General features: G+C 37.0%; 1 protein-coding gene across 3 annotated transcripts in view; it reads right to left on the bottom strand.

Annotated features, from left to right (window-relative positions):
• Window positions 1-1,386: 1,386 nt before the first annotated feature.
• Window positions 1,387-27,464, bottom strand: part of LOC139109717 (sodium channel protein 60E) — a 64,950-nt gene continuing 38,872 nt past the window's right edge. For 2 of the 3 annotated variants that reach the window (XM_070669003.1, XM_070669004.1), the window contains exons 4-21: window positions 23,540-23,720; window positions 21,382-21,459; window positions 19,651-19,792; window positions 18,940-19,074; window positions 18,574-18,788; window positions 16,555-17,030; window positions 15,861-15,949; window positions 14,021-15,375; window positions 13,549-13,864; window positions 12,338-12,454; window positions 12,061-12,219; window positions 11,663-11,959; window positions 11,333-11,487; window positions 8,720-9,206; window positions 8,272-8,591; window positions 7,729-8,088; window positions 7,216-7,584; window positions 1,387-6,924 (exon numbers count right to left, since the gene is read on the bottom strand). In XM_070669003.1, coding sequence (XP_070525104.1) covers window positions 6,546-6,924; window positions 7,216-7,584; window positions 7,729-8,088; window positions 8,272-8,591; window positions 8,720-9,206; window positions 11,333-11,487; window positions 11,663-11,959; window positions 12,061-12,219; window positions 12,338-12,454; window positions 13,549-13,864; window positions 14,021-15,375; window positions 15,861-15,949; window positions 16,555-17,030; window positions 18,574-18,788; window positions 18,940-19,074; window positions 19,651-19,792; window positions 21,382-21,459; window positions 23,540-23,720 — 5,630 coding nt within the window. In that variant the 3' untranslated portion in view covers window positions 1,387-6,545. The other variant, XR_011546886.1, reaches the window with a different exon arrangement.

Below are 27,464 nucleotides of genomic sequence, written 5' to 3' on the forward strand. Positions count from 1 at the left end.
CCTTTCAAGCTTGTTACACTTTGATTTTACATTCGTGTGGTTAACTAAGCCTTTCTTCTTTATCTAAAGAACATATTGCAATTATTACCGTTCCTTTTAATTATGCTTAATATGAAATTGAAAAAAAAATAAAAATAAAAAAGCTTAGATGTTCAGCGTACATTAACGCGGTAATAGTTAACGTTAAAAATCGAAAAGTCGGCGAATTTTATACTTGAAATGTATATCAGGATAATGAATGAAAAGATAATATAATCTCCTTTGCTTAACTATGCAGACGCATTTCAAATGAGATTATATTTGAGGATTAATCGTCAGGATACTTTATGTAAAAATTTTTTTTCGCAATTTTCTTAATATTAATAGTAATCGCTTTATATCGAAACGTTTCTGTAATCTGAAAAGGAACAGGAAATTGCTATTAGTTGACCAAGGTCGTTGTTGCAAACGAACCCTCAATTATTTATAATTAAGACATAAAGCGAAGGAAAAAACGTGCGCAATTGTATTTGATAAGAGCGAAATATGAGAAATGGCCTACGATATTACTACCGCATAAAGTATAGAATGGCAAGAGAAAAATTATATAAGAAAAATAAGTTGCCATTACGAAAAGCGTTTGAATATCATTAAATTGCCAGCAATTTATTAGCTAAATCATATAATATTTTAAATTTCTAGTGTAACACAGGTATGTACGCTGAAAGGCAGATATGACGACGGCAGCTAGCGAACGTGACTTTATTATAGCGTCGTGCACGTCGAGTTTCACATGTACCGCATCTATATACTGCGCCGGCCAGTTTGCCGATGACTGATTTCTTCCCGTTCTCTCCATCCTCTGCCTCTGCCGCCTAAGATTACGTACGTACGCTAGCCACTGTCGCCGCAGAAAACAGCATATCTGCTCTTCGGTGTACATACTTTAAACTCGTCTCATGCGGATTCTTTTTTTTTATCATGCTTCTCGAGAAATAATTATCTTTTAAAAATATAATTATATTTTATAGTTTGAAATTATTTATTAATCCGGTTTACTTTTTTTGTATTGAATCTTTTTTAATAATATAATCCTAATAGCCTTTCCTCCGATTGCGCTCTTAAGCATCAAGATTTTATTAGAAATTAAAAAATATTACAAAGAACTTCAGCCAAAATTTTGAATTCATAAGTATCTAATATCAGAGATTAACAATCCAACTTCGCGCACGTAAATTCCAGTTCTTCTTTTAAGATTTACCTATTGTTCCGCAAAGACACATTTGAGACAACACCGGGAATTTGCGGTTAAAAGCAATAGATTAACGATTGTATCTAATAATTTTAATAATAATTATAAAGTTTCATGGAAGCAGCCGCTTTATTGAGCAGCTCTCCTTTTCTTCCTTTTTTTTTTTTTTTTTTTTTTAATTGTTGCAAAGAAATCTCGCGCTTACATCCCAATCAGATACTTTTAAAGACACTAACGGTTTATATGTACCCTATGTAATTTGCCCTGTGCAATTATGTTATCTGAATGTACAATTTATCTATACGTAACTTGCGACAGAGAGATCATCCCCTTATCCCGCGGTTTGGAGCTCGGCGACGGGCGAAGGTTTCCCGATCAAAATGACCGAAATCCCCGATCTCAAGCAGAAAAATTAGCAAGGAAGGAATCGACTCGAGAAAAAACACACTTAGCAAAGCTTCCATCCCCACGAAACGCGTTTTTCTTTCTCTCTCGCACTCATAATTCTAAAAACTACAGCGATATTGTTAACAGCGATGCGAATCGCCGTTCTCATTTTATATGCATATTTATACATGTATAATAATTACCGTATGCGTGTGGTATGTTTTACATACACATGTGATGTATCAAACATATACACCAGTCGCTCGATAAGTAATATATCACGTGAAGGATATAAAGAAAGCATACATTTATTAATTTAATTTTACGCTTAGTTAATTAAAAAATTAATAATTAATAATAATCATAATTTCAATTACGTTTATTGCCTCGAAGACTGAATTTCTCAATTCTATTCCGACAAAAATATGATGGAACACATATCAGACAAAATAAATACATTACTTATCGAATGACTTTTTATATATTGGCATATACATGCATGTATATATATTTAATTAGCGAGTATGGATATATGCAGGTTTGAGCGTAACGCGATTATTCGCCCGCGCACGCGGAGGCGCGATTGAAAAAAGGGCTAGTCGTAGGTTCTAATATGCGGGGCATGATCTCTCCTGTATCAGGGTGAAGCCACCCCCGCATGATTGTACGGATCGCCATAGGAGACGCAGCTCCTCGAAAGAACGGCAGCCGAGATACGTCCGGTCGGTTCCGTTGTTCCGTGAAGGGACAGTATATCTTTAATTTTCCCTGTTCTATCTATGTATACATATATGTACAAGCGCGTATGCGAAGCCACATACGGGACGAGAACCGGCCATTTTATTACGTGAAATTAAGAACTTGCAAACACGCTTGCTCCAGAAATTTCTTTTCTTTCTCATCGGAGAGAATTATTTGCGTCTGCAACAGAACATTAGTGAAACTTTACATTCGCATAAATAACATTAAATGTTCTTTATTCTTTGCACGTATTCTCGCTCTCTCCCTTTTTCTTTCTCTCCCGTATGTGTGCATATATAATTTTTAATTGACGTGTTTTTATCGTGTATATATGTATATGGCCTCGTGAAAACCAGCTCCCGAGGATCTCAGAGTTCTTCAGCGAATCTCTATAAGTTCGCTGAACTCTCGAGCCGCCAAAAACAATTATCGTTTTTAAAACATCTTCCCACCCCAGAAAAAAAAACAAAGACAACATTTCTTTATTTTTCCCCCATTTCCTTCTTCTTTTTTTTTGTCGTTCTCGCGCGAATAAAATTGTTAAGCTCGCCAAAGGTGCTACGGTCTGATTTACATCGTCGAATATAGCAATATGTCTTAATGAAACGCTAGGCTGGCCTAATTAATTCTACACAATCGCGAATTGCCGTTCGCCGCAGCGCAGACATTTGAGAGATACGTGTGAACGTTTTATTAAATAATCCTTTAACTTTCAAACGACTCCTCTGATGCTTTAGCAGAGTTCTTTTTTTATTACAAAATAAAAAAAAAACTGACGAAAAAATTTTTATTAAAAAAAAATGTTCTAAACAGCTTTTCGTTCACGTTCGAATGACTTAAGAGGTACCGATCGAATGTATGCGCTATGCGAGCCAGAAGTCCGGCAGTTCGATGCCCGATCGCTGGGTGTCCGCTAATTGTTAATAGGCACTATAGGTCAACGTGAGGTTACGATTTCTCGGCAGCGACGTTCTCGCGTAAAGGAGGAGAACGTCGAGAGGGACGTTGGTCCGGTCCTCCATCTCAGAACGACAGGAATTTTTCCCAGAAGGTTAACACTAACATAATTCGAAATACAATGTCTATCTAGACAATAATAACGGCGTAATCTCCTTAAAATAATTCGTTGTACATGGAAATTCGAACGTGCGTCCCCTCCCACTCCTCCTCCCCGCGTTCGTCCGAGAGATCTCTAATGAAATCTAGCGAAAGTCCTCACGTGCTTTTTTTTCTTCGCGAAAGATAGCATTTTTCTTTGACGCCACAACAAAGAAGGGTAGATTTAGCATTAATAATCAATCAGGTGCCAATAATGACAAGAGAAACATGTTCCAAAAGCCGCTTCACTATTCGTCGCTTCCTTCCTTAGAAAGAAGAATATCGCAAGATTAAAAATTTAACTCACTAATTTCATTATTAATATTGAAATTTTATAGAATTATGCTTAAAAAATTAAAGAAAGAAATTGTGTCGTACAAAAATAATAATATATGTATATAAAATATTAACAAAGAGCTGCAGTAAAAAAGCGGACTTGTTTTGCGGATTAGTAAAAATTCAGATTGTATTCGATATCTGCCTCTCTTAATTAAACCTGTTATCGGTATATGTATAATCAGATACGAGTATTAAAAGATCATTACTAATATTTGACAAAATTCGATTACTAATGATCTCTACAAAAGCAATGGAATCAATTTTATAAAGAATTTGTGATTGATAAAAGATTGCTGCTCTTAGGAAGTTTATTGAAACCGCGTGTAGTCAGATATTTACTTTTTTTTTTAAAGCTATCTGTTTAAGAATTTTAGTAAAAATCAATGCTGAAGATTGAATCGAGCGTTTAGTTCAAAATTAATTTTTTTTAATGACAATAGGAATCGTTGAAAAAAATCTCAATTTATTTTACTTAAACGTATGAAGAATAGAAATTTTTTAGTTATACTTGTTCGACGTTGATTAGTGCTAATAAAGCTTTAGGTATTGTTATTTTTTTTAGAATATTGTTTGAGTTAAATTAACGTACAGTTTTAGAACTGTTCGATTCCCAAAATGTGAACATCTCACTTTTAAATGCACTAGCAAATAATATTCGTGGTTTCTTCACACCTTTGCTTAATTCACGAAAGATTTTTGTCTTGAATAACTTTATAATTTTATAAACAATGTAATCTTTGCATAAAAATTAATTCACATTTTTTAAGCTACGATGTCAACGTCTCCTATTTTACGCCGATCAGAGATCATGATGAAAGAAAGAGAATTGGAATACTTTGGTTACGATGATAATCGCTGAAGAAAGTTTCTTTTCGAACATTATTTTCGTCTGCGTTTCATTTTTCTTTCCTTTTTTTCGATCTCTTTCGCCGTTAGTGACGCAATTAATTTATCCTAAGATTTGAGGCAGTACTCTTTTTGTATACCGATAAAATTCGTTCTTCGTAGCAAACTCCGGGCGGTCTGCGTTATCTACGTGCTAACAATCTAAATTTTCCTTTTTTTTTTCTTCTGTGAAGAGAAAACCGTACAACAGATTCAAATGTGCCCAGATTTGGTCCGACCACCCTTAATTACGACGTAAGAGACAAGGATCACGACGTGTATAAATGTAGAGATGTAATAAAAAGATTTTATTAGACGCTAACCGAGAAATGTTTCTATATGCACGTGGATGCAAATATCGCTCTTTCGATTATTGAAGCCATATTAAATCAGTATTAAAAGTTATTCGGTGATATCAAAAAGTTTAATAAAATTTAAAGTGTTGAAACGCTACTTTTAGTAAGCCAGTTATCGTAATTAATTTTTGTGGCTTATTAGATAATTGGAAATTTTAAAATTGCGTCTAATAATACTATATGAAATGTTATTATTAAATATTCCAATTATCTAAAAAAAAATTTCGATTTAATATTTTAGTGCGTTTGAAATATTTTAAGAATTTTCAAGCTTGAAGTTTCAGCGTTGAGCATATATATTAATAATTAAATTAATTAAGATTTTTCTCATTAAAAAAACAAACGATGATAATTATGAATTTTAAAGCATGCTTTTACCAGGGTAGCGTAAACTACTAGAAATAGTCGCTATCTTAGAAGAAAGTTCATTTGTCGATAGTTTGCGCTTATTGTAAAGCAATTGATTGATGATTAGTGAACATTGCAATGAATTCGAATGCAATCGTCAAAATGTTGACTGGCATTAAATACTTTATATCGATTACTTTTATGCATCGTTTAGCTTAATGCACTCGTAATAATGCTTCTTATTTCTCGCGTTTGATGCAGTATTCTTTTCCTGACGAAACTACTAAGACTTATTTGTGGCTTACACTTAATACTAATTATATATAGCATAGACAAAACTGCTAATGTAGAAACTAACGCTGCACACAATTTGTACATATCAGTATGATCAAAAGGCGTTGGAAATATATAGTTAAAATGTACTAATTAAGATTTATATCTTAAAATGTTCTTGGAAAGCAGTAAATTGACCTTAGAATTTACGATAATATTAATGACGTTTCGCCAATCGCGTCACTGTGAATTTTTATTACGTAGCAAAATTGATAATATATCGTTTGTTATTTAGACTAAGTTACTGATGCGTCCTAACAAATTAAGTTTCTGTTTCGAAAACGGCTACATCTGGTTTTTTTCGCTACGCTGGTAATTCATCTTTAAGTAATTTCCTCGTCGTCAAAGGAACCCAGCATTACGATACATGCATTTTTATCAAAAAGCAAGTAGCGTCGACATCATAATCAGTATCCAGGTTCCTCTAACGATGTTTGCAACAGAAAAGTTGTCAGAAATTTTCTTTTCAATCTCGTCCTTGTCCCTTTTTTCGTTTTTTAATGCAATGGCTCTCAACCTTACTCAATCCTACGATTACTTTTTTTTTTTTTGCCTCAAATTGGCCGAGAACCATTGCTATATATGTATATCTCTCATCTGACATTTCGATGATGCATGCATACTCACACACGCAACAAACGTAACATACGTGTCGCTCTTCGTCTCGAGGAGATTCGCCTCGAAGAAGCCATGCTGATTATCGCCCTATCTAGAATTATTTCTGCGCTGTGAAAAGTCTACTTGTATGTATATATTATAGGTCTACGTATGTATTATCACTGAGTGGCGCCGCTGTCACTATCCGGCGTGGTGACCGTCGACTAGGATCAGCTGTCGTCCGGCGTGTCCTGATATTCCTCGCTCTCTCTGTGCACCAGCACGTGCACCACCGTAGCCTCCGACTGCTGCCGAATGAGCGGTGGCCTCGAGGGTGGTGCCGTGTTTTCCGGACTGGGTTCCGTCACTAAAATACTCACGTCGCTACTCTCGACCGGCAACTGCACCGGCTCTGGCGGCGCCGTCCGACGTCTCAAACTACCACATCGTCGGTTAAACGCCTCTTTGATATCCCGTTGTAGCGTGTTTAGTGAGAGAGCAGTACCGCTCGGCCGCAGAGAACTGCGCTTCGAAGTCGGCGGGCTGAGTACATCATCCTCCAGATATTTCTCCACTGCGTCCTGCCGGCCCAGCGTCGGGCCCAGCGATCTGAAACAAAAAGCGAGCCGTTAACATACAAAGTATTCCAAATAACGTGTCAGTTCCGAAAACTGTGAATAAAAAATTAAAATCGAAGACGAAAAGTTATAGTATATGCATAATTTTATAAAATTGTCGATCGTTATTCGATCAGAAAAAAAAAGTAAAAACGTTTAGGTTAGCTTTTGGGTATATTTAATTTATTTTGATCAATTTTAACATAAAATAATTATTTAATATGACAGAAAGCTCTTAAATAATTCTAAGGATTTTTTTACAGGCGTAAAAGACTAAACTAACCTGACGGTAGCATGGGAGTCCGAGCCGGAGCTGGAGGCAGCAGAGGGTTGATCGGCGGTTGGTGAGGGACGGGACACGGTTAGCGCCGGGGGTGGCAGGTCCTCGTGGGTTCCGGTGGCGCCGGAGAGCAACAGCAGAGGAAGATTCGGGAACAACCACGCCGAAGCGGTGCCGAGTTCGCTGAGATCGCTGGCGTCGCTGGCCCTGGAGGACTTGCGGCTACTGGCCCGGCTACCCCGATGCACGTGCAGCAGGGCCGACAGCTTACCGCTCCATCCGCTCCCGCCCTTACCATCCACGCCACCCGGGCTCGAAGTCTGTGTCTGCGAGTCCACTTCCTGAGCAATTCTCTCGCGTTCCTTTTTCATCCTGCCATTTTATATTGAATTTAAAAACTCATACATAATTATATTTTAAGAAAAAAGTAAAATAATAATTATTTCCTTATAAAACAATTTTAATTTTATGAAAAAAAAAAAATTATATGTTTAATCAAAAGTTAATTATACTCACGCAATGTACTCCCTTATAGTACGTTGAATCAACCTGGCAGCTTTGTCTTGTCGCTTCCAAATTCTCGTGGAAGACACTATCTCTAGTTCTTTCCTTGTTGGAAACTGCTTCTTAAACTTGACGTCCATTTGTTCTTGTAGCTTCCTGAAGTCATCCGACTCCTCGACGTGCCCAAGAACGTGCTTGACGAGCGCGTGTAGGATGTCCAGACAATGAATCTTGTTACCCTTTGCGATGGGAAGATTAAAGCTGACCAACGCTACCACGTTGGGCTTTGATATCCCCAGCGGCGGGTCCAGGCTCGCTATAAAATCGCTCAACTGCGAGAAACTAATAAATTGCGTCGCATGCGGATCGTACCTAAAAAAAAAAAATTTAATTTAAAATTGCGGTAAAATCGTAATCGTTTGTTATTAATTTTCTATTACTTTGCTATCAAATTTAACATTTCTGAAAATATACGACTGCACACTTTCGAATATTTTATAGGTATAACTTATCGAATAAAACATTTTTTTTACAGAATAAAAAATAAAATCTTACTTCGACCATCGTATGTAGAACATCTCTAAGTCATCTTCGACGATGCCAATCTCTTCTTCTTGATGAGCTTGATTAAAATTTTCCAAGATAATGGCAATGTACATGTTGATAACTATCATGTAGCTAATAATGATAAATGATGTGAAATACGTGATTGCTAGCAAGGGGTATCCACAATCTCCATTCATCTGTCGGCTGTTCGGAGTAGGATCGCATTCAGGTGGTTGCACCATCAGCGATTCCAATACATCGTTCCATCCAGCCGAAGTCATCAAACGGAATAATAGCTGCATACTTCTACCAAAGGTTTCGAAGTTCACCTACAAACCAACATATTTCATTTCGTTTAATAAATCTTCAGTAAAGCTGTTAAAAAGATACAAATTACTTTTAATTATATACAACATAAAATCTTTAAGTTATAATCGATATAATTGTTTACACTGACCATATCGTCCAATGCGCCTTGTTTCCTAACATGTCCGAAAACAGACATGCCGATGATGGCGTAGATAAACGTAATCAGGGCCAGGAGGGCCCCGATGTTGAAGAGCGCTGGAAGACTGACGACAAGAGCAAAGAGCAGCTTGCGGATACCTTTCGCAGCTTTAATGAGCCTCAAGATTCTGCCAATTCTGAACACCCTCACGACTCGCAAGAGCGTCGGGGACACAGGAAAGTCCATCATGATGTCTTCCATAAGAATACCCAGTATGGATGCCAACACAAGTAAAAAGTCGAACAGATTCCACGGTACCGTGAAATAATGATAACGTAGACCTATTATCTTGACGATCGCCTCCAAACCGAAAACCGTCGTGAAAAATGCATTTGACACTTCGAGGACGAAGAAGATGGGATGTGGTTGATTATAGTGCTCGATTCCCATCGTCAGCATGTTGAGAAATATCAAAACGAAGATAGCTATTTCGAATCTAGAAAATCGTATAAAAAATTAGTCATATTTTCCCACGTGATAAATTTGCGACAAACTTAATTATCATTCTTCTTAAAATATATAGACAGGTCATACACATTTAGCATTTGTGCGTCGAAAATGACGTAAATAGTATTCGCTGTCGGTAGATGAAACAAATATAACATTTAACTCTAGCATTCATTCGTTTTTCTTACATAATCAAATTAAAACAGTGCCTCAGAAATAGAGCAAAAATTATACAGCTATAATTAGTTAACATCTAAAATCTTGATTGTAAGTCATGTTACATGTAGCGGTAACTCTATAACTGTATGTTTGGTCAAGAAAAGTTTTGTTGAAGTAATAGAATTCGTAATTCACGCATCGACTGTTGTAATAATTCTATATTCCACTATTGTGCAGCTAATTTTACATTTGCATGGACTTTACGAGAAAAGGGAATATCTAAACCCTGCGTGCAGAATTATAAAGTTCCGACGTTTACGTAAACTCCCAGTTTGCGGCTTATCTCGTCTATTATGTACAGTTGTATCACTATACACCGACATTGTGTGTCTACAATTTAGAGGCGGTGAGAGCGTTAATGTCCTTTGAGTATCGATTTCCCATTACTCCGAAGAACGGATTGTGGAGTCACGACATTTATCTTTTGCAGTCTTGCCTCTTGGAAGCTGAAAAAAAATTCAAGCACTGTACTATATTTGTATACATATTACAAGCAGCTTGCATACGTTTGTAATAGAAAATGGAAAATGTTACTGCATCGAAAAATATGTGCAAATTATTTATTAAATTAATAATGAGAGAAAAGAAAAGTTATCTACTTTATAATATAATTCAGTTCTTCTTCTTAAAAATTAACATTATTTAAATATTTTTATGGAAAGTCCTTTAAAAAATAGCTCAATCAAATTAAAAATGTTTATTCATATTTTCTCTTACCTCATTCGTTTAAAATCTAACGTTGTCCTCTTATCATTGACGAATGAAGAAATTGAAGTCGGAAATTATAATGGAAAACTTTTCTAACATTAAACGTTCTTCTCTCTTCAAGTTTCATATTTTTTATTTATGCGCTGTAGACTGCCGATGATAGTAATAATAACAATTTAATCTGCTAAAACTTATTTATACGACTTTAATCGTATAAATTTCAATTAACATACATGGTATAAAGTTCTGTGAAACATGCATTCAAACACAGCGGCGTGAACAACGAAGAGATGCACAATCGTGACTTCGAAATTACTTTTTAATAATAGTTTGCGACACAGACTTCTATATTTACGTTAAATCGTTAACATCGCGCGATGGTCATAAAGGAATTCGAATAACTAGACTTAATTATAAAATAAGATCAATTTCAGGAATAATAGTTACAAGCGTTTACTAATTAACATTAACAACTAATTAAAATGCCAATAGAGCAAAGAATCGTCGTCTGCTTACTAACGATTTAATTTAAGATGTCTGTGAATTGCAAGGAAAATATGCATCTGCCGCATTGCTCGCGTTTAACTGTGATCGAATGCGTGCTGCACAGTACGACCGCCACATCGAACTCGCATATCGTTTTACGTCATTTTGACCGCACCATTTACGTACATTCATTACGTTATATTGCAACAAACAATACACACGTGCATTTGATTATCTTGAAAAGAAGCTAGATTAACATTTTGGTATCCAACAATTGCGTCGATCGAATTATTACGAAAAATTTAATATGTAAATTACTAAACATAAATAATATTTTAAAAATACGATCTTAATAAAAGTACAAATAAAAACTTTTATTATAAAATAGAATTTTAATAAAAAACGATTTAAATCGCATACAAATAAAAATTGTGATTAAAAGTAACTTTGCAAAGAGACCGTCGATGTAACATAAGGTAATAGCAAAATAATATCTCTAAAATTTATAATATAAATATGTTTTTTGCACAGAAAACTGAGATTTTTCATAAAATTTTAACAAAATAATAAAGAATAAGTTGATTACCAAAATGTTATTAGTGACATCAATACAACCATCAAGGGAAACAATTATAAGCAACATAGTACTTTGAGCTCACAGTATCAGGGTGCTTTTTTTGTCACAAAGCATTGTACAATTACCTGCGAGAATTGGACAGGTCGTAGAACATTGCGAGGAATTGATTCATCGGACGTTTTATAACTTTTTGCGGCTTTTTACGGCCGAGTTTTTTCATGGCAGTGTAGTAGTGTTTTTGACTTTCGGTCAAAAACATTTCTAACACTCCACCTTCGTACTGAAAGAAAAATCATTGGTTTACTATTCTAGAAAAATTAACTAATTTTCGTATAAACTGTTAATAAAGTTAATTTATTAATAGACATTTTTAAATTTTATATTAAACTTCTCAGAGACTAAAATAATACTTATTTAAGATATTTTATTTAAGATTTTATTAGACAATCGCTTACCTTTTTCTTCAACATGTTGAAATTGTCTATGATCACTCCAATGAACAGATTGAGCGTGAAGAATGAACCGCAGACGATAAATATGACAAAGTAGAGGTAGGCATAAAGATTTGCCTCTCTCTGCGGTTGCAAATCCACCCCCCTCGCATCTACAGCATCCTCCATTACTTCCATCCATCCCTCGAAGGTCGCCACTTGAAATAAAGCCAGGTAAGCGATACCAACGTGATCGAAAGTGATCTTACTATTCTCCCAAGAGTAATTCTTGCTGAAACACTCTTCTTTGGTATTCACTATCTAAAATCCAAATAATTACATTAGAAAAATATTTAGTCTTAAACTACATAATAAAATTCCTGTTCTTTGTAATTAAAATCTAAGCAAACGACGGTACTCACCGAAGTGTTCAACATTTCTCCAAACTCGTCAACACATTTGAAGAACTTGCCGCCGAAGAACTGGACGCCCATTATCGAAAAAATAAGCCAGAACACGAGACAGACGAGGAGCACGTTGAATATACTAGGTATCGCATACATCAACGCGTTCACTACGATCTGCGAGCCGAAAAAAAAAAATGCTCTCAGTGATACGCAAAAATCGCGTTTGTATATTGCATTATCTGTGTTTTAAATGGATTTTCAAGAGGAGTTTTTTTTTTTACGTAATATTTACCCTCATGCCTTGCCATCTCGAAATCGCCCTTAGTGGCCTCAGGGCGCGTAATGTCCTCAATGATCGTAGTACTTTAAGATTCTCATTTTCTTCTATCAAAAGGCTAAACATGGATACCTGTACAAGAAAAGACGTTATTTAGTTTTTAGTAATTCCAAATATCGAAACTTTTACATAAAGAAATCATGCAAATTTGATTTTCAGATAAATTAAATTTTAAGTAATACATTTGTGTTTGAAATTTATTTATGATATATTGATAAAAAAAAAATATATATATATATTTTGCATATTTTAATTAAAACAGAACCGAGGAAACTTTTTATATGTGTATACTGTGTAGTTAAATTATAGATAAATAATGGAATTCTTATGCAGAGAGAAGAATAAATTGCGCAAGAAATGAAATTTACATTAAGCTACATTGAGCAAGCAAATACAATAAATATAAACTACATGTGCACGAAAGAATAAAAACTTTCATCCTTTTACATTCCTGAGGACATTATATGTAATTCCAGTATTATAATACGTGCAATACTACATATCAAAATTATAACAATATGAGTAAACATCAGCTTATATTTATTAGCATATTTATTATATGTATTATTTTTAAGTTGATGTAATCATATTTTCATAATTATTTTCTCTGATTTGACTAAGTCATTAATTATTTCTTTTATGCATATGTGAGTTTAATTAATAATGCATCATTCATTTTGTGATTCACGTATAATTAAAAAGTGCATACGCATGCGTTTGCGGTAAATATAATTTTAAATTAACACGATACTAATGGAAGCGTACTGAGACATATAACTTTCAACATACCTGGATCCACGGAGCCACACATAAAACACATAAAAAAAGAAACACGGAAACAACGTTCAAACAATTATCACGCGTGTTTCGTTTAATGCGACTTGAATAATTTAATTTTATCATATACATATACAAGCTGAACCATCTAAATTTATCAAATAATTATAACAATTTTTATTATCAACATAAATTTAAAAGTTACCGAATCATTAAGTTGCCAAAAATTTAATGATGATTGAAGCTTGTAATAGATGGTTCATTGAGTATATTTTAATGCTTGGAGGCGAGCAAAGGAATCAATAAACACATTTCATGCCACACGTATGCAATCGCACACAGTTTTGCATTTGACATCGACTGGATACAAGGCTCTGATCTGTACTTACGAAAACGATTATAAAATCCAAGATTGTCCAGAAACTGGTGAAGTATTTACAGAAGCCTAAGGCTAGCCACTTCAGGAGCATCTCTAAGCTGAAAACTGCGCAGAAGACAAGATTGGTCCAGTAGAGAATCTTCTTCAAAAAAGGATTGTCGTCTAAATAGATGTCTTCGAAGCACAGCGTTATGGAAGATGCGAAAATTAAAACTAAGATTATCCATTCGAAAGCGGGCGTATCTACGACCGACAAGACGGCCGTGCGAACTCTTATCCACTTCTTGCCGAGGTCCGTGGCGAGGCAACGATTGATACAGCTACATCTAAAAAATTATATCCATAAAACGTTATTCAATTTCATACGAAAACAGAGTTTTCTAATTTTATTTTAAGTTTAACTCATATTATGCATAATTTTAATGTGTAATCTTTTGATTTTATACTTTTTAAATTGTAGTTAAATTAGAAACATATCTTACTTTTGATAGCAGTGTTGAGGAAAGCAATCAAGTGGTTCCCTGTTTTTTTTGTTTCTGCCGAACCCGGGAAATGAGCCCATCCCGTCGATGTATCTTCCCTTGCTGTCTCGTCTACCTCCGACTGTGAGTTCGTCCACGTAACTCACGAGAGCGTGCCAAGGACGTTTTGCTATATTCTCATCGTTTCGAATGGCTGGTTTCTCATCCGGCAGCATAGCCACTTCCTCGTCCGGATTAACATCCTTGAGCACCTCTAATTCAGTATTCTCTTCGGGATTAGTCTCGTTGCTGTTGCCCTTTTCGGTCAGTTTCTTACTTTCTTTGACCGTTTCCTGGCCGTTCTGACTGTAAGTGGTGAGAGTGGCCTGACGATAGATAGGATCGTACGTGAAGACCGGCTGATTAAGACTCTCTTGATACGATCTATTATAAATATTGTCTTTGGGAAGGCTCAGCACGGTTTCCTGGATCGCATACTTCTCTTTGTCGGACTTGTCCATCACCTCGCGCACGATCTGCTCCAGCCGGATATTCTTTTCGTTTTCGGAGTTCTCCTTCCGGTGCTTTTGTTTTCGCACGATCGATCGTATGCGATCGAACGAGCGCGCGAGCTTCGATTCCTCACCGACTTCTTCTTTCTTCTGCTTCAGCTCCTCGGAATTAAAGCTGTTGAGCAACAACGCCAAGAAGAGGTTGAGGACCATGAAATTGCCCATCACCAGAGCTGGCAGGAAGATCGCGAAACACGTACCCGGCCCGTCATCCCTTTCCGCACGCATGCAGTCCCACAGAGGTTCGATCCACTCGCCGCACAGAATCCGGAATATCATCATAAACGAATGGAAGAAATCGTTGAAATTCCATCGCGGCACCGGATCCGGATAGAACTTGTCTGGGGTGTAGTCCTTGCTAAACAGCTGCATACCGATCACAGCGAATATGTAGATGACGATCACCAGCACAAAGGTAAGATTACCGAGCGCGCCTATCGTTGAAATAATGATGCTGAGAAGGACCTTCATGGTCGTCCAAGATTGTGCGAGCTTCAGCACACGCAACAATCGAAGGCCGCGTATCACCGACAAACCGTCCACCAGCTCGAATGTTAAATCGATAAGTGACGCGGAAACAATGATTAAGTCAAAATTGTTCCAGCCGTTGTTGAAGAAGTCCTTGCTCAAAGCCAGGAGTTTCAGGAAGCATTCGAATGTGAAAATACTGGTAAACACCTTATTGCCGATGTTGAGCGCCTGCCGTATCGACTCACTCATGCCGTGATGCTCCATCGCTAGGAAGCCGGTGTTCAAGACGATGCAGAGGGTGATCATTAACTCAAACAGGGGATCTCTCACCACCTTGACGAAAATTATTCTACGATTTGTTTTCGTGTTGCAACAAGATTACGAAATAATTGTTCTTTAATTTATGAACTTTTTACTAGAGTGATACTACGAGAATTCTGTTTAATTAAATTATAATATGTTTTAATATAAATTATTTACTATGCAATATAAAGTTGAAATTAAGAATAAAAGAATAAAAATAAAAAATAAATTTTGTTAATGAAATCGATATCCAGATATTGCTATCACGTTTAGACGTAACGTTTGTGTAATTCCAAAAATTGAATTAGCGAAACGTGACGGAGAGCAAAATACATTCTAATATCATTACGCGCCTCGAAAAACTATTTCGTGCGGGTAAAATCAGGTCAACGTTAAATGTGTTTTACTTCTGTCCAACGCTAATTAGTGGTCATTTATTTAGGTCAATCACGTCTAATGCGATAACTAACCCCGATCCGTGTTTAAGATTTTAGAAAAGCGAATATTAGATTTACCTTATACAAGCAATTTTGAAATCTCAGCCATCCTTCGTAATCAACGCAGCATTGAATACATTTATCGCAGTTTCTATCTGGAAGATCATCTGTAAGTACAATATGATTAATTATTACTTAGTACGTTATTTCATTTCCAATATATTTTATTTTTAACAAATTTGAATATTTCAAACTAAATAATAAAAATAAAATTATAATCCTCTATTTGTGAAATATATCTTTAAATAATATATTAATTTTGAATAAATAATTCATCAATACTATCTATTGGATGCTTTGATAATTTAATATTGCATATTTTAGTTAATTGCGGATTTGCATATAATTATGAAAAACACAAGTTTTATTTGATTTTAACCACAGATAAATTGCACACATAGATAAATGTTACGTGGGTTAAATTGATTAAATAATACAACATTTTTATGTAATTTAGTTACATAAAATAGCATTCGCACGGCAAATATTGTTGTAATTTTGAAACATTCAACATTAAAAATTGTAAATTTCAATTAAATTATAGTAACAATTTGGAAAAGTAAAGGTGATAAATTTTCCCGGAGCATTTTATTTGTGAAAAAGTTAATTTTAAATTGATTTGGAAATATTTCAAACTTTCAATTTAATGACTGGCAATATTACTTCAATAAACAAACACACCCTGTGTCAGCATGCCACAGTTTTCGCTCACCTAAAACTACAATATGCGACAGGTACTCTGGCGGCAGCGCGTACATATGTTTCTTCGTTTTTACCCCGTTGCACTTGAGTACTCGAATCTCCCGATTGCCGGTTCTCACCGATACCGTGACTGGCGCCGGTGGACAATCCTGGGGCATTTGCTGTGCCAGTTGTACTCTACCGTGCTCTCTCGGGGATTTTTCCTGTAACTTCTCGACGCGATGTTCTCGCAATTCGCGCTTGTCGTGTTCCTCGGCGGACGTGACGTCGTCGCCATCGTGGTCATCTACCACTCCGGAGTCATCCAGAGACGATTGTTGATTGCTGTTGTTACTAGCTTGCCTGGAGTGCAGCATACCTCGATTCGGCGCTAGTCGATGAACCGTATTGGGTTCCGGCGGTCGAGGGCTGATGTTCTGAAGTGGCAAGTGGGAAGGCCGTACGCTGGAGTGCCTGGGACTTGGACTCGGACTGGGTGTAATGGATCTGCAATAGAATTCAATGTTATATTTCGGAGGTAATAAATTTCACAACAATTTTTTTCTTTTTATATGTTTTACATGTTACAGAATATTCGAAAAAATTATTAAATTGTGATTATTTTCAGTGACTTTTTATATTATTCTATGTAAAAGTTTTATAAATACTTAACAAGTATACAAAATAGATGTTATTAAATTTTAAATCGTTACGTAATCTCAAAAATTGTATTTTTAAAGGATTAAGACCGAGGCAGTTAACGGTTATTGGAAATACTACACTAATTAGACTCGAGACTGCATTGGAGTTCCAGTTAGATTCAACTCGAAATCGATGCTTATAGTAATGACATTAACCCTGGGAATAGTGAGGTATTTCCTGATTGCAATGTTACTAAATCGGGCTATTTTAGCTTGTAACTGTTAAAATATTAAAATATAATATCTCCAGTGAGCTTAAAACTTCCAAGTTATTATCAAAATTGATTAATTAATGTGTATTGAAAACTTATAGAAAATTTTCTAAAAATAATTTAAAGAAAAGATATATTCTCTAATATAATTGTAAAGTATTAGATAAAACTAATAAAGATTATTTGTAAGTGCAATTAAGTAAAACACGTTTGATTAAAATTTCGTTAATTATAAAACAGCTACGAGTCGATAACAGATAAGAAAAGTAACGATAATTTTGAGATGGATTTTATGTAATCCCGTGGAATATGCATTTTACTCGTACAGTCTACTATTGTGAGATTGCAAGGCGTGCTTTCTTTCTTTTCCTTTATTACAATTTCTTGGAAATGAGAGCGTTTATGATGTTTCTCTTTTATTTTCTGTCTTTTCAGAACCAACCTGCTGCAGTTTAATGACTTTGCAGGAAGTTTCACATATATATACATGTATTTCTGTATATATATGTGTGTGTACGGGTGTTTTAGATATTATTTTAACCCACTGTATAGGATAATCGTACGAAAGCACCAAATACTTTTAGCTCGGGGCTGCTGACAGAATTAAGACCACTTTCGTTACACTTGCTACAACTTTCTACTTAGAGAAGCAAATGCGTTAACATGAAAGGATATTTTAATATCCCCATTCTTGGTTTTATTACAAAACATTATTTTTTCTGGAATAAAGACAAAAATAGATTTATGAGTATATTACATCTTGTTAATCTCTTTACGTGTAAAAGCTTTATAAATTAGTATTTAGATATTTTTATTTCTATTTTTTAAGCATTATAAGTATTAATGCTTTCAATCTATCCTATACATGTAGGTTAACGGTTAATCTATAACTTAAAAGTGTTAATTTTTATAATTCTCAGTAAATTCTTTTTTCGAGAAATAAACGTCAGGGTGTTTGAAAATAAATACCTGTGACATGTAAATTAGTATTTAGCATTTTCTCGGTTAAACAAGACTAAAAGTCGTGTGACTTTTATTCGTATGACTCAGTAAACGAGCACGACACGCGTGTCCGATAACAATAGTCGTGACAAATCGAGCCGCAGAAAAGTCGGTCGTAAATACAGATATAGAAACCTGCTGCGTGCACCACCGTTTTTCTCCTGACCGACGCTGCTCCTGCCGCGTTTTCTTCTACGCGTCTTCTTTCTCGTATAACTACTGAGCAAGACACCTTTACGTGCGTCTATCCTCTTCTGTTTGTCTTTCGTTAAGGTCTTAATGTTGATCTTTGACGGATCGAAACTGAACGTCGAATCCTCACGATGATCCGTCAAGTCTTTCCTTCGTTCCTGTTTGCGAAAGAAATTTTTTATGTATTATTATAATTATTTTCTTTTAGCACATTTTAATTTTTTTAATGATATCTTTAAAACGAATTAAATATCTTGAGATTTAAAGCAAAATAAAGATGTTGGTGAAAAGTTGAAATAGATCGTGTACCTCATTTGTAATCTCGGCTTCTTCTTCATAACTCAATGCTACGACGGCCAGCATCAAGTTTAGCAGATAAAATGATCCAAAGAAAACAACGACTGTGAAGAACGTGACGCTAATGGGTCCGCATGCCGACAACACCTGTTCCGCAAAATTTAATTCATTTTTTTTTTTCTATAACAAATAGCACATAAAATATTTATATTTATAATTGATTACGACATCGATACGCTGTTACATTGCCAAAAGTTTTTCAGAGAAACAACGATCTCAATTTCATCCGCAAAAGACGTAAATTTCAATTTATACGTGATATTTGATAACATTGTTTCAACAAAAAATGATATTTTTTAAGCTTTTTTGCAGCAGCCGAAAAATTTCCTAAAATTCTCATATAAAAGAGCAATTTAGCAAATATGAATATACTGGCGTCCAAAAAAAAGCTTGGAAGCAATTACTTTTACTTTAGCGCGTTTTTATTATACATTATTTCCATTAAATCTATTCTAGCAATTTTCTCGATTCAATATTATTTCAGAAAAAAAAAATAAAAACGTTGGGCCGAGCGAAATAACGAAAGCTTTCCATCAAAACTTGTATATAATTTTCTCTAGGAAACGCGACGTAAAAATTTAAGGGTACGAAAAAGCGTACGACTTTTGTCTACAGTTCCCATTTATATCGCGGAAGACAAAGAAAAATCTTTCAGACGGCGACCTTGTTATATACGTCCTCCCAGTAATCCAAGGTAATCAGCTGAAAGGTTGTGAGCATCGACCACAGGAAATTATCGAAGTTGGTGTAACCGTGGTTTGGATTAGGGCCAACGCAGAGACAAGTGTAGCTCTCGTTGCAGTGCCTGGAAAATAGGTAAGACCCACATTGTCGACATTGCAATATCCGTGATAGTGATAGCGATAGTCGTGAGAACGTTTCAAGTGTCCGCGGTATATCATCAAGGCGCGACTTTCGAGCACATCCAATTTATCAAGCAAGACTAAGCAAGAGCAATTGCTCTTGATTAACTTGCTTTAATTTGCAAAACTAAAACTGTCGCGCGTTATCGCGGTTCGTGGTATCGGCTGCCAGGCAGCTCCCGCGCAAGGAGAAATGGACATTATAAAATTGAGCGTAAACGTGTCGCGAAAAATTGCCGTAAGCATAATATTTTTACGGTCGGTTGAGTCCCTTAAAGGAATGTCTCGTTGAAAGTGCAAAGAGACCGTCAGCCTCCCCCCGACGTATCGATCGAATAAAAAGCCTACTTTTCCACGGGATGCCGAAAGGGTGCCGTAAAGTTTCCGCGGCGCCGTAAAGCTTTTGCGAACTTATTTATACGAGCCGAACGAATTCCGTCGCGCGTACGTGAGGCCCGGTGTAATCATTTGGGGAATGGATGCTCCCCAAAAAAATCAATAAATATAAAGATACCCCTCGCACGTTCGTCGGAGTGCATGATACAAACGTACCCGACGAACGACACCCTCGCGGGATCGGGTATAACCGGATATCATAATGGTAATACTTTTGCGCAGTTCGTGATTAACCGACAGTTATAAAAAGTAATCGTACAATATATCGTCGGTGATTACCTGCCACATTTCGCCGGCAATTTTGCATAATTGCCGATAATCAAGATGATTTATGCTCCATCGCGAACGAGTATTACGTTTCGGCTGGAAATCTAGACGCAGCTACGTCGTGCACGCGTTTTCCAGCGCGTGATCAAACGCATTACAGAAGAGGAATCATTTTTATAACGAATATAATCCTCACTTAAACGTAATTCCTGAATGAATGCTCGAAGCGGGAGGGTACGATTCTCACTGTACGATTCTCACGATCCAGAAAAAAGTCATTTACCACCAGCAGCCTATTTAAAAATACCTCGTTAATGAAATTAATTGTATTAATACTTTTTAAACAGTACTAATGAAACAAAACGCTTGTTATTATTAAATATGATATATTATTTTTAATTTGATTGTTAATTAGATTTTGATTAGATACCGCTGGGTATTTCCGTTAACATATCTTTCCATTAATCTTTTTTCATTTATTGACTTCTCTTCCAACGGTACGCGATATTTCTCTAACTGAAAACTGATATCTTTCGTGGACGCTCTACTTGATTTCGGATAAATTTTTCTGCAGCACGGGCTGAAATTTCCGTCGGGTTGTCGAGGGCCGCCGATTTCTCCAGCATCAAAGAAAAAAAAAAAAAAGTGAACATGACGTTGAGAAATTTCGCTTCAGGACAGACGTATCGGTTTGAAGAAACGTTCCCGTAAATTTGTCATTTTTCACCTTCGCAATCTGCTCGCAAGGGAAAAATCGAGTGGCACTCTTCTGAAGATGTTGACGCGGGGTAACGTGACTTTCCGCATTCTTTTAAATTAGCTTATCTGTAGTGGAATCGACAATAACCAAAGAGAGAGATATACCAACCTGGCGCCAGTTACGTTGCCGCAGATGATCGGCTCCTCGTCCTCGTTAAACGCCCAATTGGATGAGTTCCAAGTCCACCTGTTGGCGACACGAAAATTCTGTTAGCGTTCCTGTCCCGGCACCCCCTAGGCTCGCGATCTCCGGAGATTTAAAGCGAAAGAATTTTATATATATCCGCCGTCTTTTTGTGCCTTGTCGCGCCGCAGTCAATTTATCAAATCAATTTTCTTCAATTTGCTACTGTCCAATACGGCGCGAAGAAATTCAATTGGCTTTGAGTAGAACTGGGACGAAAAAAAAAAAAAAAAAGAATTTGTAACACTAAATATGAACAGTATAGGACAGTGTAGAACAGGACGTTCATAAACGATCGTAAACTAATCACAATTATTGTACGACGGAAGGCGTAATATTTGCACTAAGTTTCTTTTTTTATTTGGAGAGAAATTGTATCGTTGATCACGTTCGAAGCTTTAATTATTAATAATAGCCAGAAAGTCGACGTCCGTTTAGTCAGCGTGGAGCAAGATTAATTTCTCGTTTTCATTTAACGCTGCATTTGACTACGAACCGCAACTCCAATTATCTAAATGATATGAAATGAGAATCGTGCGGTCCCATTTGGCAGAATTAACACGGTGAGAATGTTCGTATTATTTGCTTATATGAGCTTTCGCCTGTGGCCGCATTTCCTGATCATGTTGAGCAGCAAGATCATCGTATATCGCATAGCGATACCTATCCGCGACAGGAATACAACCTACCATTCAGTTTAACCGACGCAAAACGGTATATTCTACTGAGCGGAACAAATTGCCGCATAGTGCATCGTTGCATTTGGTACCAAGTTACATACGCGATCGCTTCTTTAGAAAGTGAACCTCAAGTATATTTTCTTCGTGGCTGTTGCATTTTCCTGCTCTTCTACTTTTATAATCAGCTAGTTTCTTCTAACTTGAGAGATTTTGCAACGCCATAACAATTTATAACAATCCACGGAGCCACCGAACGGAATTCCCGTCGCATACGGATCATAAGACTGCCTTCTCACGGAATCGAGTTCATAAATAATACGACGTGCCCGTTTTTCTACCATCCAGACTTTTTTTTTCCACGTCGAGCGTCGCACATATCCCCAGCATAAATCACCTCGAATGCTCAGCCGTCGTAAAAAAAAGAAAAAAAAAAATAAGAATTCCGTGCTTTCCGAGAGTGCCTCTTACTTTTAATGCGGTGCATCGCGTAACGGCGCATCCGTGCGTCTCCCTGAAGAGCGTCACGTCACGCATCACGATCCGACGGGACGTGCCACCAAATGCGGATCGATGCCGCCCTGGGCTGGAAAGCGTGGACAATGAGATCCGTCGGCAGATAGCTTTCTAAGCACGGGGCAAATGGCCCGTTTGGCATCGCGACCGGAAACCCGATAGCGATGCTCGTAAACGCGCGCCACGCTCGCGCCGAAGATGCGGAAACGAATACTCGCGGTGCACCACGCTGACCGCGTGATGTGACGGATTGACCACACGAACGTACCGGCAGTTCTTTGTTTACTTCGTTTTCGTATTTGCTGCCCCAATCTCTTCGGCCTAATCTAATCTTTCTCTCTCTCTGTTTTTTTTTTTTAATAACAGTGCAAAAAACTTTTGGGTGAGAGTATTAAATATTTTTCAACTGCATTGTGAAACATGTCTTTCTGACAAATTTTGCGAAATCATATTTTTAACTATTGGTGTAATATACCATTTCGTAGTTTTCCATGCAATGTAATTTTTCGTGACTTAGAATAATAACAAATATAAATATCTAAAAGCTAATTAATGGTCAAGTTTAAATTATCTTAAATTTTATAATAGATTAAAAATTTTTGAAGAAAATAATAATGTGCTTATATCAGATCTACTATTTTAATATATGCTTATATCATATCTGCTATTTTAAGAATAGGTAAATACTTGTGACAATCTGTTACAAAGATAAAAATGCATATTTAATTCGTGAAAATAAAAATCTTGTAAACATTTTGCATAAAATCAATATTGCTCGACATTTTCTTAATGTCACGGAAATAAAACTGCTGAGAATATTACTCAATTTTAAAGAAAACTTCAAAGTTAAAAATACAGTTTATGTGAACGTAGTAATAAAAATAACTTACTCCATCCAGTCGATTTGCGTGGCATTCGGCTCTTGATGCTTTACACACTTATTCCTAAGTTCGCCCATATAAACTTGTAAGGCGAACAGTGCAAAAACCATCAGACAGAAAATAGTCAGCGTCATTACTTCGGCAAGTTGTTTGAAGCTGTGTAGCAGCGCATTGATGATAGTTTTTAAACCTGCAACATAAATTACAATTTTATATAAATTAAAGAAATTTTCAATTCCTGTCGTTAATCATACACGCTCGAGAATATTAAAGTTTTACAATTATCTATATCTTTTTTTTTTCTTTGACTCCGATATTGGAATATGAGAGAAAAAAGGTTTTTTTTTGCGGTCGAATCAATAAATCACGTATGAATGGTCATGTACATTCGAGCCGTTTTTCGATTTGCACACACGGCATTTGGTATCGATATCAGACCAGCCGTCAAGATAAACCGCGGTCCTTTTCATCGGACATACGATAGATGCGAAACGGAACGGTTTCGATAATATCAAGAATAATCTCTGTAGGGGTCCATGAGATCACCAAGCGAGATGACATTCACCGTATTCGAGTTTCTTGTGGAAACTTTGGTTTAAGTTCGCGATTCTCTGTGTACCAAGTCCTAGCCGTCATCTGTTCTCTGTGGAAACTTAAATCCGCTTCCGTCCTGAGACCTCAGCTTTGTGTTTTTCCTTTAAGTAGCCAGAGACGGACCGTTACTTTATGGTCTTCCATTATACCTTTTGATCTCTTTAATTTACCTAGCTTTGGAAACCAAGTTGTCCTCGCGACTAGCTTCTCTGCCTTGCGTTCTCTCAGTTTAAAGTTTTAATGTGCTTGAGTCTGAAGTCGCTAGGCGCGTCACGTCAATATTGTCGTTGCGTTTCGTTTCGCAAGATAATTTTTGTTCATTTCTTTTTATTTGTCGCGAATAAACTTAGAACAGTCAATGTTTAAATATACATTATTTCTAAACTGCATAATAATTTCGAAGAAATTAACGATGGACAAATAATTTTATTTAGTAAAATTCTTTATAAAATCAAAAAATGTTTAAAACGCATTCAGAAATTTATAAAATAAAGCAAATCTAAATTAATTTATATGACATTTGATATTTTAATTTGAAATTGTATTATACATGTAAATTACTTTATAATGATTTTTATAATAACATTTATCAAAGTCGAGACTTAAGTGGTGATATCACGAACGCCGAATATTTTCAATAAATCGATATTCAATTCTAAAAATTGTTTTCGGGAAAATATCGAGGAATTACAAACAGGATAAATAAACTTCTCGTAAATTTTATACAGACATAAATTCCTCCCATCGATAAATCAAAGATAAAAATCGTATTTACTCGTAGACTGAGAGGCAGATACGGCATTTGCCGCGGCGACGGTGGTTAGCGTATGACACTATCGTAATGTGCGTCGATTCTCACACGAAGCCCGTGGTTAATACATCGCAAAGCGCCGGTCGCTGAGAACCACCGAGAATTGAGAAAGAGAACAGTCCTACTATTTCGGATTTCTTTTCTCGTTTTCTCGATCACCACCCTTCGGACCCGGGCCAGGGGATGGTAATCGAGAAGACAAGACACAAAGAACTGCCTGCGATGTAAGTCGTGGTTCGAGACTCACCTTTTGATTCTCCGGTCGATTCTCGTCGACGGAATGAGCGTTGCCAAGAACTTGCACTAAGCAGCGAATGAGACGGGTCTCCGCGCACTTTACTGCCTCGAGTATCTCACGAAACTGGTTGAGAATGGCCGCGACGAAGAAAACGCGCGAGATGCAGATCTTACGTACTCATAATGGCGATCGCCGGAATGAACGTCGCCGAGGAAGATGACGAGTGAAGCGGGTTGGTAATGCCGGACGCGCAGAGTAATTCACGTTGGACGCTTCCGTGCGCGCTGCGCTCGCCATGTAACCTTTTCGTTGCAGAATACTTTTTCGAAGCACGAAACGAGGCATAGAACGACAAGTGGGATAACTCAAGTGTGCCGAAAATGATTGTCCGTTCCCGAGTCGACAACGTCGACACATATTGGTATGCGAAAACTTTCTATCCGCGGTCAAAAATACACGTAATTGCGGAGCGATTCGCGACACGGTTTCACGCCCGAAGCGCCGCAACTAGACTGACCGCTAGAGATTTCGGCCCTTAGATAGAAAGAGACTACCGCGTAAAAAAAGTGAGAGGGCAATAGGCCCGTCGTCAAGAACGCTGTCCTTCTCGCACGGAATTCTCGGAAGCGCCGAGCTTGACCACATTCTCGGAAATGCTGAGCTCAACGCCGAGTAAATCTGTTTACGTTTTTTCGATGCGTTCGGCGAGCTCGAGGAGTCTCTTTTTAAAAGAAAAAAAATTAAGCGTTTCTATGTGACTGCGAAATCTATTGCACTTTCGAGTTCCCAGATCGTCGCCGTTATAAAACTTCTGTTCGAGCCAGCCCCAAAAATAATGTATTTTAATAATCCGAATATTTTTTTGTTTCATAAAAATGTATATTTCTTAAAAAATTACACACAGCAACATCGATAGCTGACGTTTATTCTCACTTAGCATAAGGCGAGTTAGTAATATTAAAGAGACCAATTAGGATTCCAAAAGAATTATTTTAAACAATTAATTAACATCAATTTTTTACGCCGTAAGATTTAAATGAGTGACGCGATACGGAAATAATAATCCTAATTAAAAAATTAGTGTAATGCCTGAATTCATTGAAAATGGATTTTATCATTGCAATGTAAAGCCGACGCTAGTTCTCTCGTTCGAAGACCTTAGCGCGCCGACCAATCACAGCGCTCCATCAATTGCCTGATCGCGAGCTCGCGACGGGCCTTCGTCACTCGCTCTACTGCGGTCATGGAGACAACACGTAGAGAGCACCGAATTCGAGAGGAAGATCTCTAGGCATTTGCGTGTGCTCTCTCACAACTCACGTCGTGTACCTATGTCTCGCCTCGCCCTGGAGTCCTGCGAATCGCACAGACAAACCGCAGGACACCGCCGTTGTCCATTCCCCGACACTCGACCCGGCAAATGAAGGTGAATCTCGTGTATTCCGCCACGACAATTTCGCGTACTCATAGTTCTCGCCCGTCTTCTTCGTCGCGACCGAAATTTTCATCCCGTTTAAATGAAGTGATTCCTGTTAGGAACTTGAGAAACATAAAGTGCACGGGGAACATTTAATATCGCGGGTCGTCTCATTCGCCGCTTCGTGCACATTGTTGGCGTCGTTCATTCCGCCGAGAACGATAATTGACCAAAGAATAAAAAGGATAGACTCTTAGACTTCGTTTTATATCGCAGCCAGTTTCTAGTGTCGAAGTCGTGAATTTAACGCGAGTGTCCCGTGCGCTGAAAGATAACTCGACACGTCCCATCTATCTTACATAGGTGGAGGAAGCTCAAGGAGCACGGGGAAAGGGGACGGGTGCTCGCTAGTAGCAGTCAGCTGGCTCGTTTCTCATACGCATTGCGAAGGTCCGGGAGTCAACGGCGGTAGACGCGGGGAGCGCGGGAAGCAGGGGGAACGGTGCAAGCTAGCTGTGCTAGCGCTGGAATTCGCGTCCGGTCACCCGCAACCAAAACACGCGCGCGGTAAGATAAAAACAATACGTGCGCTAATACATTGAATAGAACAGCATACTAACTACAATTTTTCTGTTTCAGATAACTCTGCCTTTCAAGAAGGATCAACCCGACATTCCGCAGACATCCTGAGAGGAAGAGAAGGCCCAAGAAGGGTATCCTGAATCAGCGGAGCAGCCCCAGGGTAAGTATCAATTTTTTTTCGGATTTAAATACTTTAAATTTTTGATAACGTTGCTTTATTATTAATTTAATTAGATTTAATATCAATAATATAATTTTTTAAATTTATCTGTTACAGGTCGAAAGAAATTCC

The sequence above is a fragment of the Cardiocondyla obscurior genome, linkage group LG18 (assembly GCF_019399895.1).
Source record: "Cardiocondyla obscurior isolate alpha-2009 linkage group LG18, Cobs3.1, whole genome shotgun sequence".
Taxonomy (NCBI): domain Eukaryota; kingdom Metazoa; phylum Arthropoda; class Insecta; order Hymenoptera; family Formicidae; genus Cardiocondyla; species Cardiocondyla obscurior.